Genomic DNA, 13,862 nt, shown 5'->3' with positions numbered 1-13,862 from the left:
ATGACACACGTGACACATCGTGAGCTTTTAAACCAGCTATTTTTGCCATTTTGACCATTATTATAGATAATTAATATATAATATAATATATAATTTATAAAATAGATATATTATCACATTTCAATTTAATCATCTCAATATTGATATTATGGTATTTGGTTAAAATATTATGATATTTGATTTTGTTCTCAGTGAAATGTATTCTCAACCAGAGAACACAATCCACTCTACATCATCCTTCCAGCGACTTTGAAGAGTTTTGAAGTAGCCTACATTTACATGATAGAAAACACAACCTGTTTAACCAATGACACAATTATATAATACACTGTATTACTTTATTAAATAGAGCAGTGATTCTGTGGTCACTGTGGTACGTGTACCACTGGTGGTACTTGAGACCACCTCTGGCGGTACGCAGAGGAGTCGCCCAAGACAAGAGTGTAATGAAATATTTATTTTACTACAGGTAGTTCTTCTGACCGAGCAATTAGTTGAAATAGGTTCTCCAGCCGTGCTGAAATGAGCATGACAGCACACCTAGCTGTTAATAGAATATTTGAGAACAGATTGATCACATTAGAAATATCATCAGTTGTGCTGATTAGACAGAGTTTTGTCAGAGCAGCAGTGCTGTGCAATGCACAGTGCACAGTGTGCATAGCTTGGGACAGGATGGGACGCTACGCTCCTGTATTTTAACATCAGTTATTACGGTGGTACTTGGAGAACCAGATATTTTCTGAGGTGGTACTTGGTATAAAAAGGTTGAGAACCACTGAAATAGAGCAGTATTACTGTAATGTCATTGATTGCACAGTAGTATGACATGGCAGCCAGCCAATCACAGAACATAACTCACCAGAGGAGGAGCGGGAAGAGGAATGGGGTTATCTGCTAGGTAACGCCGAGCTTTCCTGATAGCAAACTTCTCTGTTGGCAAAGACTTCCCTGCTATTTTCTGCTTTAGTCCTGGGACCTGCCTGGGAATAGATAATATGATGCAATTTATTGATCATATTCACTTGTTTTGTTCTTACATCATACTCGGGAGATGGGAAACCACATCCCGGCCAAAGTGAATATGGTATATTAAATACAGGGAGACACTCAGTGACACTGGGATTATTGTAGCATTAACCATCAAATTATGGCAGCATTTGAGGTGACATTTGGTCTTGAGCAGCACTGCAGGTAAATTATTTACGTTTTGATAGAACAGACGTCATCCTTCATATCTCATCTCTGCAGTACTCATACTACCCTTAACTCGGAATGACTCAAGTCTCGATATAAAATACAGTGATTCATCCCTGTTTCACTGTGGTTACTGCACATCATGATCTGTTTCATGTTTCTCTTCGTACCTAAACAGAGTAAGTTCAGTCTCCCCGAACGTTAGGCAGTCATCCTTAGTCAGCATGCTGAGGTAGGCGCCTTTCATATACGCATAGGTTGCCTGAGAGAGAAGGGAAAAAAATATGTTACTTCTGCAGTTTTATTTTTAATCTTCATAAAAGCAGGCAAGAGGCTACAAACACTACAATTATCCAGTATGAAGCATAGCGACAAATTAACAAGTGAATCCTATGGTTCTGTTGTGAGAAAGATATCTGATATAATACTTCCCAATATGTTCCCAATTTGCGTGTCGACACACATAACGCATTGGGATATTACAGGTTTTTTACAAATGTCATCCTTGACATTAACATTCGAGAACATTCGTCGCTGTTGGAGGAAACCAACTAACTCCATTTTTGAGGTTTTTGATTTTTTTTCCATAAATCAATGCTATTGGCCAGGTTTCCCATAGAGAACATGTGCAGCGAGTTTACGTGCAGACTTCCACGACAAGTCCCTTACATGCCAGACTTAACCAAACGTTTCATGTAACTTTCCTTATAAGGGCTTGCAAATTAAGTGTGGTGCTGCGCTGTGTAGACCTACCGGCCAGGGCAGTCAGATCTGCAATAAAATAATGCTGACAACTAGCTTTAAGCCTATTGTATTGGGAACTGCCTGCACATACCCTTGCTTTTGCCCCAAGACATCTTGTTGAAATATTATATCTAGCTTGTTCTTTTTTTATAGTGACTTGTGCTGCCCAAACACCATATTTTTTCCTCTCTATTCACCTCTCTCTCTCTCATTCTCTCACTTCACCTAATTCTCTTTTTCTTCCCACCTCTCAATTTCGCTCTCTTCACTTTCTCTCTCTCCCCACTCTCTCTCATCAGCGGTGCCTTTCTCTCTCTCTCTCTCTGTCTCTCTCTCTCTCTCTCTCTCTCTCTCTCTCTCTCTCTCTCTCTCCATCTCTCTCTCCCCCAAAATTCGAGAGAGCATAGTCGAGTGACTATCAGTTTCTATTGAGAGAGAGAGACTGAGATGCGCTAATTATAATTAACCTCTTTAATATTATGTAAGCCTATACCCACAATCCTATGTTATTCTATTTAATTTACTTACTGCATAATTGGGACACACACTTTAGTGTTAGAAACGGATTTCAAAGGAAAGTACGCACATCGCTAAAAAACTTTCAGGTGCTGAACAAAAAGATACGTACAGGAGAAGGAGAAGTAGACCGCACACTGTTACGTAGCAGTAGCACTGTGGTAGCTACGAAACAGTGTGCGGTCTACTTCTCCTCTACACTATAGTGTTTTCATATATGCCTACATTTATTGCCGACATGAGACATCACCTTGACTCTACATATTTAATTCATGAATCCAAACTTAGGACTGCTTGCATGCATGGACATCTGACAGTAGGCCATTTCCCGAAGCCAGTTAATGAGACACGTCAGGCTGTGCTCTGGAGAATCTACGCATGTTGGTGTTTACCAAAGCCAGTCATAATGCCTAATTGGGTGCACCTTACGTAAGGCTTCAGGGAAACTGATTACCTTCTACGTGCAGCCTTCTGGGCATGTGTGCATGCGCATGTGCTGCACACGTTCAATGGCCAGGGAAACCTGGCCATTGAACACCCTTTACGTCTGTGTGTTGGTTACAAAATATTGAACCAATGAAAAGTATAAAAAAGCGCTTCGGACAAAACCTCTTACAAACCCTCAAACTGTCTGCTAAAGCAGCTAACTCCACCACCTCTCCCCCTCTCATGCAAGTAATTGACAATATATAAAGTCACAATACCAACTTTGATGAGGCAATATTGCATTGTTTAAAAAAAAGGTAGTTTCTCCCCAACAGCAGAGATATGGAAAAAGCATGCATCCCCTCCAAGCCTTACCTTGGACCACGAGTTCTCCTTGCTGAGCAGGTCAGCGTAGAAGTAAGCCATCTTCCAGTGCCTCTTGTATGTGAAGCACCACATCAGTTCCCAGTAACACATGTGGTGGAACTGCTTCCACTGCTGCTGAGCCTCACAGCATTCTTCAAAACGTGTAACAGCCTGAGGCACAGCATAAACACACACAGAGATATACTGTTATTGCTGTTACTCATAAATAACAACAAATCCTAGAGTGATTAACCAATTTTGACCTGAGATCAGATTTAAAAAATGTCTACATCCTGACAGTTTTCTGAAAAAGCTATGTTTCTATGTCAGTGGTTCTTCAATTTTTCAAAAATACAAGACCTACAAGCTATAAGCTTGTAGATCTGCTATTTTTCAATAGCTAAAGCATAACATAATGCTAACACCAAAAGGGGTTCCCGCCCCAAAATGGATTAAATAGGGAATGTGGGAAATGTTTGGAACTCACAGCATCTAGGTTTCCTTTGATCACCTCTATTCGACCAGCGAAGAATAAGAAGATGGAACCCTGGGAAACAAAAAACAAACAGTATGTTTAGAGACACGACACATCGCAGCTTTTTTGCGGCTAACTTTTAAATGTCAGTGTTTGATGTTGGCACACCTTGGGATACTTTTTGAGATACGGCTCTAGTAGTTTTTCTGCATCCTGGACGTCACCCTCACCAGTGCCTGTGAAAGACATAGAGTAAACCCCAGAGCATACATTTAACTATTAAAAATAAATGAAAGAATAAAATAAATAAAAACATTTGCATGTTTAAGCACAATGAAGTGTATGCCCTTCCTTACCGAGTATGAAGCTCATGAAGGTGTGATAGCAGAGCAACAGCATATTACACAGGAAGGACCTGAATGTGGTGTCTGCTGAACCCTCCTGAAGATGTTGGAGACCAAAATCCTGTTTGAACACAAGCACACACACACACACACACACACACACACACACACACACACACACACACACACACACACACACACACACACACACACACACACACACACACACACACACACACACACACACACACACACACACACACACACACACACACAGTTATACTCCCTCCCTTGCACAACAGTCCGCATGCCAAGAATAGCTGATCAACAAACTCACGATGCGTCGTGACTCGTGAGCTTGTAGATCGGCTATTTTCTACAGGCAACAGCATCATACTTAGTCAGCTCTGCTACAGCGATGCTCCCTGCTGCATCAACAATTAGCAGGTTGTCAGGAGAACTCACCTTGTTACCAGAGAAGCCTACAAACTCCAGCAGCCTCAGTGTCCGGGTGGGCAACATGGAGATCATCTACAGGAAGACAAAGAGACGAGGGAACCAGGACATTAATGATACAATCAGACTTAGGCTTCTCTGATTGTTGATTGTGTTGATTATTGGTTTTCAAGGCTATAATAACACACACATAATAATAATAATAATTATTATTATTATTAAGCATTTGTTATGCAGTATAAACAGTACTACAACTATGTGTAAAATGTGCATCTCCTTTGGATCTTCTAAGTGTTCCCCCAGAATAATCTCATTATACAATGAATTTGAAGGGGATTTTCTACTCTGGATTTTGTGTGCACCACATTCAGTCAGTAAGTTGCTTGATTCAATAGATATTTCATATTCATTTGATCAGACATGAACCCCTCATGGTCCATTCAACTTTGAGGACTGATCAGGGACGGATTAACCCCATGAGGGCCCCTGGGCCGGTAATATTTGCAGGGCCCCCATAACATTTTCGTGTTTTATCATATTTTTAACCTAAATCTAACAAAATCAGCCAATGAAGGGCCCCAGAAGCCCTTTTCAGGGCGTCAAACCTAGTACCTCACTGTCCAATTTCCCCAAAGGGCCCCTGATAGCCAAGGGCCCCTAGGCCACGGCCCCACTGGCCCAATGGCTAATTTGTCCCTGGGACTGATATCGGAATGTTTTGATACATTGTTTTTACGGGTTTTATTTTTAACTATAGAGGTTCGGATCTAGAGTGCGGCCCTCACACCTACGTTGCACCACCAATCCAAAAGACATCCTGGTTTAAGTTCTAATCGGACACCACTGCAGCGGGTCCTAATCCTAGCCTTTGAATAATATAACAGTCCTTTCATTATTATTGATTCTTTTTGGAAAATCTCCAATGCACACAAAATCCAGAAGTTAAAATGAGCCCCGGAATGTTTTAAAGGGAAATACCCATTAAAATATGTACTGTAGAATTATGCAAATATTTTAAGGTTGGTATAAACGTGCACAAATACTTGGCAGGTGGGCAATATAATAAGTACCAGAAAGATAAGACAATCACAGAAACATGCGAAAGTCAATTGAAACTTGAAAGTACTCTTATGACTGCCAACTTCCCTGACTCTGTACTGTCCTGATGCAGTAAACACAATTTATATGATACTCAAAGAAACTTAATACACTCAGATTGAGTTAGCAACCCAGGCCTGCTTGCCACCATGAAGTACTTTAGTCCTCTCCTCACCAGATTGAAAGCTCCAACTCCCAGCTTAACTCCACCCTCAAAATGGCAGTGGTTGACACCTTGAGTGTAGGCAGGTGACTGGAGGACCGTATGAAGCTCTCTGTGAGATGACGATAAAGCCACCAGACAGAGGAAGTAACATGAAGTTGAAGGAGGTGAAGAGGTCAAAGTGGGAGATAGAAGAGTCAACGGGAGAAAATGAGGGAGCGGCATCATTGTCATACATTTCACTTTAGTGTTTAGCTTTTGCCCAAATTCAGAGTGAGTGCACTCAGTAAGCAGACTGCACTCGGCCAGCAGTTATAATAATATGCTGCTAAGGAATATGATTTGAAATTGAATTAATGAATGAAGATTCTTACTTGTATGTCTGATAGCTATTCCTCACTTTGATTCCTCCTTTGATGAAACTGATCATGTTTTCATCCTGGTGTGTATGAAAGAGAGTGAGAGAGGGAACAAGGAGTTTTTATCAACACAGAAACCAGGTATCAATAATTTGAAAGCAGATTTCACTGTCAGTCTTGTATGTTGTACTGACCTGAAGAAAGGTCAGTGCTGCCCTCTGCAGGAGACACTCAGCGTAGCAAACCTCAGCGTGGAGTTCCTCTGAGGTGAAAACGATTACATCACAGTTATCTTCAGTCAGACTGCCTGAATGCACTAGCTCGGCACAGCCAAGGGGCTACGGCAGGCTACAGAACCCCCCCCCCCCCACACACACACACACACACACACACACACACGCATGCCTGAAGCACGTGTTCAAACTACTGGTCAACTAATAACACTCACACAAGCACACAAACACATTCAAATACGCACATAAAGCACAGGTTGACAATGCTGCTTATACAATTATGGCCAGACATCTATCAGCATGGTGTGTGTTGATGATAAATTATGTTAACATGTAGTTATTTATTCATGTATAATTATACTGACCTTCTGTGAAGTTTTTGGAGTTTGTGAATGATGATTTCTTGCGGTGCCTAAAAGAGAACACGCACGCGTGCGCACACACACACACACACACACACACACACACACACACACACACACACACACACACACACACACACACACACACACACACACACACACACACATTACACATGAACATCTACTTCCCTGCCTTTGTTCAATGGAAATCGTTCAGTAACTTTTAAACAGCATTGCATAATATTGTAATTGCATATGGTTATTTTTGTTCATCTGCAGAAACTCAGTCCAACATGCTGAGTCTTGCTGTGGTAAGAAGCTGCTCCTCTGTGCTGACTAAGGATCAGCTTTATTTATACAGGTAATGATAACTGAATACAGATGCTCTGCTGTTTGCCTGCCAAGCATTAAGCTATTATAGTATAACCTATAATAGTATACCCTATAATACATAATATAATACAGTAAAATGATGCCTAAAGCTAGTTATTCCTACCTTAACCTCAGTAAAATGATGCCTAAAGCTAGTTATTCCAACCTTAACCTCAGTAAAATGATGCCTAAAGCTAGTTATCCTAACCTTAACCTCAGTAAAATGATGCCTAAAGCTAGTTATCCTAACCTTAACCTCAGTAAAATTATGCCTAAAGCTAGTTATCCTAACCTTAACCTCAGTAAAATGATGCCTAAAGCTAGTTATCCTAACCTTAACCTCAGTAAAATTATGCCTAAAGCTAGTTATCCTAACCTTAACCTCAGTAAAATGATGCCTAAAGCTAGTTATCCTAACCTTAACCTCAGTAAAATGATGCCTAAAGCTAGTTATCCTAACCTTAACCTCAGTAAAATGATGCATAAAGCTAGTTATTCCTAACCTCAGTTTCATGAGGAATGTATGATGAGAAAGCCTTAGCACTGTGTAGAGCTGCAGAGACTGTGAAATCACAGGCTAAAGAGCTGTTAAGTGATGCTAGTTGCAATGTGAAATGGATGCAGTAATATTATTATATAATATTAGCTATATATTATTATTTATTTATTTTTTCATTTAAATGATCCATCTGTACACTTCCAGATATGCCTTGAAATCCGCAAAAGCCCCTGTGTTTAATGCAGCACGCCATTGAGCTATAGCTAGTTGAAATGAAATGGTTATGGGAGTTACTTGAATGAAACGCCGCACACACACACACACACACACACACACACACACACACACACACACACACACACACACACACACACACACACACACACACACACACACACACACACACACACACACACACACACACACACACACACACACACACACACACACACACACACACACACACACACACACACACACACACGTGTATGTGTATGTGTATACATATACAATATATGTAAAACTTTCCCCAGGGGTCAAACCTCCAACATTTCAGTCAGAAGTGCAATTCAGTAACATTGAGGCTCACCAGAAGAGGATTTGTATGTGTGCATCCTGGTTAAAAGGATGGATGGGTGGAGGAGCTCATGGAGTCCAATGTCAATACAATGACGTATGTATAGTGAAAGGTTTTTAGATGTATTCCATTTCCATCATAACTTTAAGGCCTACTTGAGAACAGTAATAAATACGTTGAAGGCTGAAGAGTGTGAAGTCTTTGAATCTTTTTGGTCTATGCTGTAACAGTAGCTCCATTGTTGCACAGATAATTACTCCCAGTCTGACCTACTCTAGTCTAAAAGAACTATGTACTGTTTTTACATCCCATGGGACCTAATATCAGTTTTATAGCTTTGTGGGAACAGGCGTGGTGGATGTGGCTCACAGAGACATTTTCACACAATGACTCCAGAACTGGCTGCAACGCTTGGTTCTGAAATTCCATTGGTCAATGAGATGGGATGGAGAGAAGATTGCATTTCACGGTTTAGTCATTTAGCATTCGTTCTTATCCAGAGAGACTTTTTTCTTTAAGTGCAAGGGACAATTTGTCTGTGGGATTAGAGGTATGAGATACAATGTTGTGCTATGAGAACAAAACCACAGCATTGTGATCAAGTAAATAACAGCAGTGACTAGTGAGCTATAGTGGACAGTCCAGTAGACAATATATATATATATATATATATATATATATATATATGTATATACATACACACACACACACACACACACACACACACCCCCCAGAGTAAATCTAGGAACCCAAAAACAGCGCCCTCTGTTGTTTGTTTCCATTTGAATTTGCCTCTGGTGGCGCCGACCAGCCCTCCGCTTTCAGTGGGGCGCCTATGTTTTCATTCACGCTAACAACAATGTACGGTATACATGTTCTGAATGCCCCTGCAGTACGTAGGGTGTTAATTTAAAATTAAATTTAAAATATGGACATAGGAGGTTTCTGCCCAACAGCAACAACATTAATCTTGTGGATTGTAAGCTCTTTGTAAGTCTTTAAGCCGTTTTCTGTGGTTGAATATCTTCTGACACTCCTGTCCAGAGTCACAATGAACGAGCCAGCAAAGGTTTAGTGAACAAGAACACATCAACATGACGTAGTAAAGGCTAAAGGTGGTTCCAAAAGTGAGGTCCGGGGACCCCCAGGGGTCCTTGAGGGAGTTCCAGGGGGTCTGCATGCCGAAACGCGTTCGTTCATGCTCATGCTGCTTGTGATGTGAATGAAATAAAGAAACTCAAACTTTATTAACCATTCTGGGCGGGAACCCCTTTTGGTGTTAGCATTATGTTATGCTTTATGTTATGCTTTAGCTATTGAAAAATATACATCAATATTTTTGATAAATCGACTGTCAGGATGTAGAAGACATTTTTAGAATCTGATCTCAGGTCAAAATGGGCTAATCAAGAGAGTGCAGATATTCCCCTTTTTCCATTGATCTTCAAGAATCTGCACCCATCGGCTACAGAGACTCTACTTGACTACCCTGAGTAGAGTGCGCCTTCACCTGCAACGGTGTTGGAGTTCCAGGGGGTCCCCAGCTAAATGATAGTTTGAAACCAAATGGACCAATGGAACCAAATGGACCGGTTCCATTTGTACACTCTCAGAGTTAATTTAAATTAACATTGATTTTACAATATAAAGGTCTCAGAGATAGAAATGCCATTAAATGGGGGACCGTAGCCTAATGCATGTCAAACTGGGGGGTCCTTGAAATTAAACGGGTTGAGAATCAGTGCTAGAGGCGTAAAAATCTTCTCTCATGTCCTTGGCATATCTTTTAAAATGGGGGTCTGCGGGCTAATTAGTGTCAATTTGGAGGTCCTTGACAAGACATGAAAAAGTAAAGGATGGAGTCCTGGATGTGACTGTCTTCACTGAGACTTCAGCTGATATGATGATGAAGTAAAACATAGTGAAGTAGAAGCCTCACCTCTGACATACAGCCTGGGCCTCCTTCATGGTGTTCCCAGCCGCCAGGATGTGTTCAGGGTCGAAGGTCATCATGGCCTGCATCTCCAGGATGGTGGCATAGGTCAGAGCATGGTACATGCTGTCTTTGGTTCTGAACAGATAAAACATTACAGTTCATAGGTCAGAGCATGGTACATGCTGTCTTTGGTTCTGAACAGATAAAACATTACAGTTTTTAGTTTGACAGTCTTTAGCTTCGAAGAATAAAGGTAAACAGAGGATATTGTCCACATTGTGGATGGGAGGCAGCCATTATGTACAGTATGTGAGCAGTGCAAATGAGGGCAGTGTGATATGAGTCACGAATGTGACGGAGACGTGACTGGCAGATTGCAGGACCAATTCTGTATCAAACCTATATTTAGCTGTGGTCGTTAGCAAGTCAGGCCTGGTGTTTCAACAGAAGAGTGTTCATCTAGTGGTCTTTTTATGTTAACAAAGATCAAAGATATAGTATCTATCTAATAATTCTAACAATGTCTGAATGTCTGAATGTCACTGACAGCGCGTTATCTCATCATTAACTGCACTAATCACTCCCACTTTTCACACAGGCATGGACCATAATTATATGGAGGTCTTAACGGAGCCCTTTTTCCCATTTGACACATTAATGATTAATAATGAATTTATTAGTGAATTAACCTCGCACCTCCGTCCCTTAGCGACACCTGCATCACAGGCCACCGTTCTCACCGTTACCCCACTGGCATGCTTCCTCTAGCTACCGCCGCAACACAACAAAATGTGCCCTATACAATTTGGCGCCACTGACTGTGTGTGTGTGTGTGTGTGTGTGTGTGTGTTGCATCCTTTGGTCGTCTTCTCCTGCTAAACTACACGGTTTGCACACATCTCACCATGCACAGCAGCGACAGCTAGCCTGTCCACACATGGACCACTACTTTGCATTCATATTCATGTCATATTTACAGTACTACGGCCTTCACAGTGACCGGGATATTTCCAACCCCCTCAGGCCAGGAGGCGGTGTGTGTGTGTGTGTGTGCGCACGCGCGCGCGGACGGTAAACAGTCAGCAACACGTTAAATTTCTACTTCTACTAAAGAAAGAGGCAGCGATGGAGCCATAAGTTCATATCCATACATTCGGGGACATAAATTGCGCAAAATACTTTTAAACATGACGCCAGCAGGCTGCTACATCCTCCTAGCTGTTGTGTGCTAAGCTACATTATCAACACGGCAATGACCAGGGTTGCCACATTGACTGAGAGGGAAACAAGCAACCAGGTCTATAAAAAACAGGTCAGATAAAGTCAGAAAATCCGAAAATAAATCTAGAATAAGCAACAATATTGCTGACTGTCAAACATCATTGTCCAATGTTGTTTTAGAGCAGTGGTTCTCAAACATTTTCATGTCATGGACCACTAATATATATATATATATATATATATATTTACTATATATATTTGCTGTTCATATATTCAGAACGGGTAAGGACTAGTAATAATAATGCAGCGTTATGTTGTATAACATAATTTTCAATCTACATTATCAGTAACAGAACAAATTTAAATGTGTCTGTTCCTATAAGGGACTGAAAGGAAGTACATGAAGCAACCACACACATCTTGTATTTCTAACGCATGTGCGCGCATATACACACACACGCACACACACACGCGGAGGGTCACATGGCGCACTGGTTGAGCTGGTTTACGCCGTGTTCTACCAAACACAAACACACATCCTCAGCCACACAAGCACGCACACTCTCCAACACACACACACACACACACACACACACACACACACACACACACACACACACACACACACACACACACACACACACACACACACACACACACACACACACACACACACACACACACACACACACACACACACACACACGCACGCACAGTGGAGTTGGACAGGAATGCCATGGTTTCTCTGCAATTCTGCATTACAGGCCTTTCACTGCTATTTAGCAGAGATACGTTCATGTGACTAACCTAAGTAACTCTTCTGAGCCAAAAGAAACCCTGATCTTCAAACCTTTTACAATGGAGACTATAGACAAGACTCTTAAACCTATTAAGACTGTTAAAGTGTACACTTTCACTTTGTAGGTCTTTATTGTATTACAAGCTGTATTACAAGATTTCCTTATGGATACGACATTAAATCAGTTATTTCAGAAATATAGAAAAGGAGACGGTAAAGTGACAACACATATCTGTCACTTTAGTTTCGAAATAGAGTGTAGCTTCACCTTGTAATAATAATATAGACATTATAATATTTTTTGCATCTCTGTTTCTGTGTTTTGTTAGTTAGATAATCTGGTGTTGGTGAGATGGAACTCCTGACCCAAATGAATCACTATTATTGAATCTAATCTAATGTGTGCCCTGCTAGTAGCTACGAAGCACACCCGGAAAAAACAGGAGGCAATGGACAAAGAGAGAGAAACATACAAATAGATTAACGGCAAGGGTCACATTACTCTCTTGTTATGTAATAACGGAAGGCAAAACTGTCCACATAATGCTCCCATAATCTATTGCACGAGACCGTGCTGGTCGGAAAATCACAGCAATAACGATGATGGAAATATAATCCAGTGTGTGTATAGTTCTTTCCTTCTGTAAGTGGCTGATTTTGTTCTGCACCTGTATCCACCCAACCTGTGGTTGGATGTGTGTACATTCTTCTAGTTCTTCAGGTTATGTAATATATATTAACAACCCATGGCTAACTCACATTGAAAAGGGCCCTTTAAGATGGAACTGTGAGGTATGTTGAATTACTTGTTGGCATGGTGACAATGGCTGAGAATGTAGAGTATTTGACAGCAACCTGAGAATTTTCAGTCAACGTCAGCCCAGTGTTTGTTCACTACAAAGGCCCTCGTCCCTCTGTGACGGCACTGAATATAGGTTGGGTCTCTTTGTCATATTTTTAGCATTGTGTTCCATGATGTAAGAAAGAGGAGTTACCTGCCGGTGTGTTTGTGTACCACGTCAAAAGAACTGCACGTGTACAGAACACCAGACAGCTCATAAGCCATACATGCTGTATTGTTGTGATGTGTATCGATAGTCGATACACGTATCATAAAACATTTGTGTAACATAGCAACATGCGTATTAATTACACTTGTGTACCATAAAACAACACATGTATTATAATAAGAATACATGTATGGATTATGAGCTATATATGGCTTTGGTACATGTCAAAATGATGACAATTAGCAGCAGAGAAATTAAAGTGGTATCAAGAAACATTATTCACCAACAAACAAAGATTCTAACCACAAAATTGTATTCAAATTCGTGTTAAATGAGGTTATAACTTTTAGACTCTTGATTAATACAATTATGTTTTAACAGACTACTATACTCTTTCAACGCCACCAGGTGGTCACCAGTTTAGGCTCTGAGTGCTAATTCTCCCATTATAAAGAAAGAAATAATTTGTAATTCTATTATGCATGTAATGTGCATGTCATCACCTGTACACCAGATTAGAGGAATTTTCAAAATATGGATGAAAATAAAAAATATATATATTATTTTAATTCCCAAGGGAGAGACGCCTTGACGCCCGTGGCATCCATTACATAATAGGCAATTAGACATCTTGACGTTTTTGGCTACTAAACACCATGCTAGAAGGCTTTCTTACCTTTATTTGTAGTTGTTACGTCCCCACCAAAGA

The 13,862-nt window shown here is 40.7% G+C and overlaps 1 protein-coding gene across 1 annotated transcript in view; it reads right to left on the bottom strand.

Moving 5' to 3' along the window:
- Positions 1-13,862, bottom strand: part of ttc39a (tetratricopeptide repeat domain 39A) — a 36,353-nt gene that overhangs the window by 4,072 nt on the left and 18,419 nt on the right. Inside the window, exons 6-17 of the mRNA XM_080770071.1 lie at positions 10,127-10,258; positions 6,743-6,789; positions 6,339-6,406; positions 6,160-6,224; positions 5,798-5,897; positions 4,534-4,599; positions 4,081-4,189; positions 3,893-3,960; positions 3,737-3,796; positions 3,259-3,420; positions 1,368-1,459; positions 863-983 (exon numbers count right to left, since the gene is read on the bottom strand). Coding sequence (XP_080626197.1) covers positions 863-983; positions 1,368-1,459; positions 3,259-3,420; positions 3,737-3,796; positions 3,893-3,960; positions 4,081-4,189; positions 4,534-4,599; positions 5,798-5,897; positions 6,160-6,224; positions 6,339-6,406; positions 6,743-6,789; positions 10,127-10,258 — 1,090 coding nt within the window. The remainder of the gene's footprint in view (positions 1-862; positions 984-1,367; positions 1,460-3,258; positions 3,421-3,736; positions 3,797-3,892; positions 3,961-4,080; positions 4,190-4,533; positions 4,600-5,797; positions 5,898-6,159; positions 6,225-6,338; positions 6,407-6,742; positions 6,790-10,126; positions 10,259-13,862) is intronic.

This window comes from Protomyctophum bolini (assembly GCF_963924005.1).
Source record: "Protomyctophum bolini genome assembly, chromosome: 8".
In the NCBI taxonomy this organism is placed as follows: domain Eukaryota; kingdom Metazoa; phylum Chordata; class Actinopteri; order Myctophiformes; family Myctophidae; genus Protomyctophum; species Protomyctophum bolini.
This window is presented reverse-complemented; position numbering and strand designations above follow the sequence as displayed.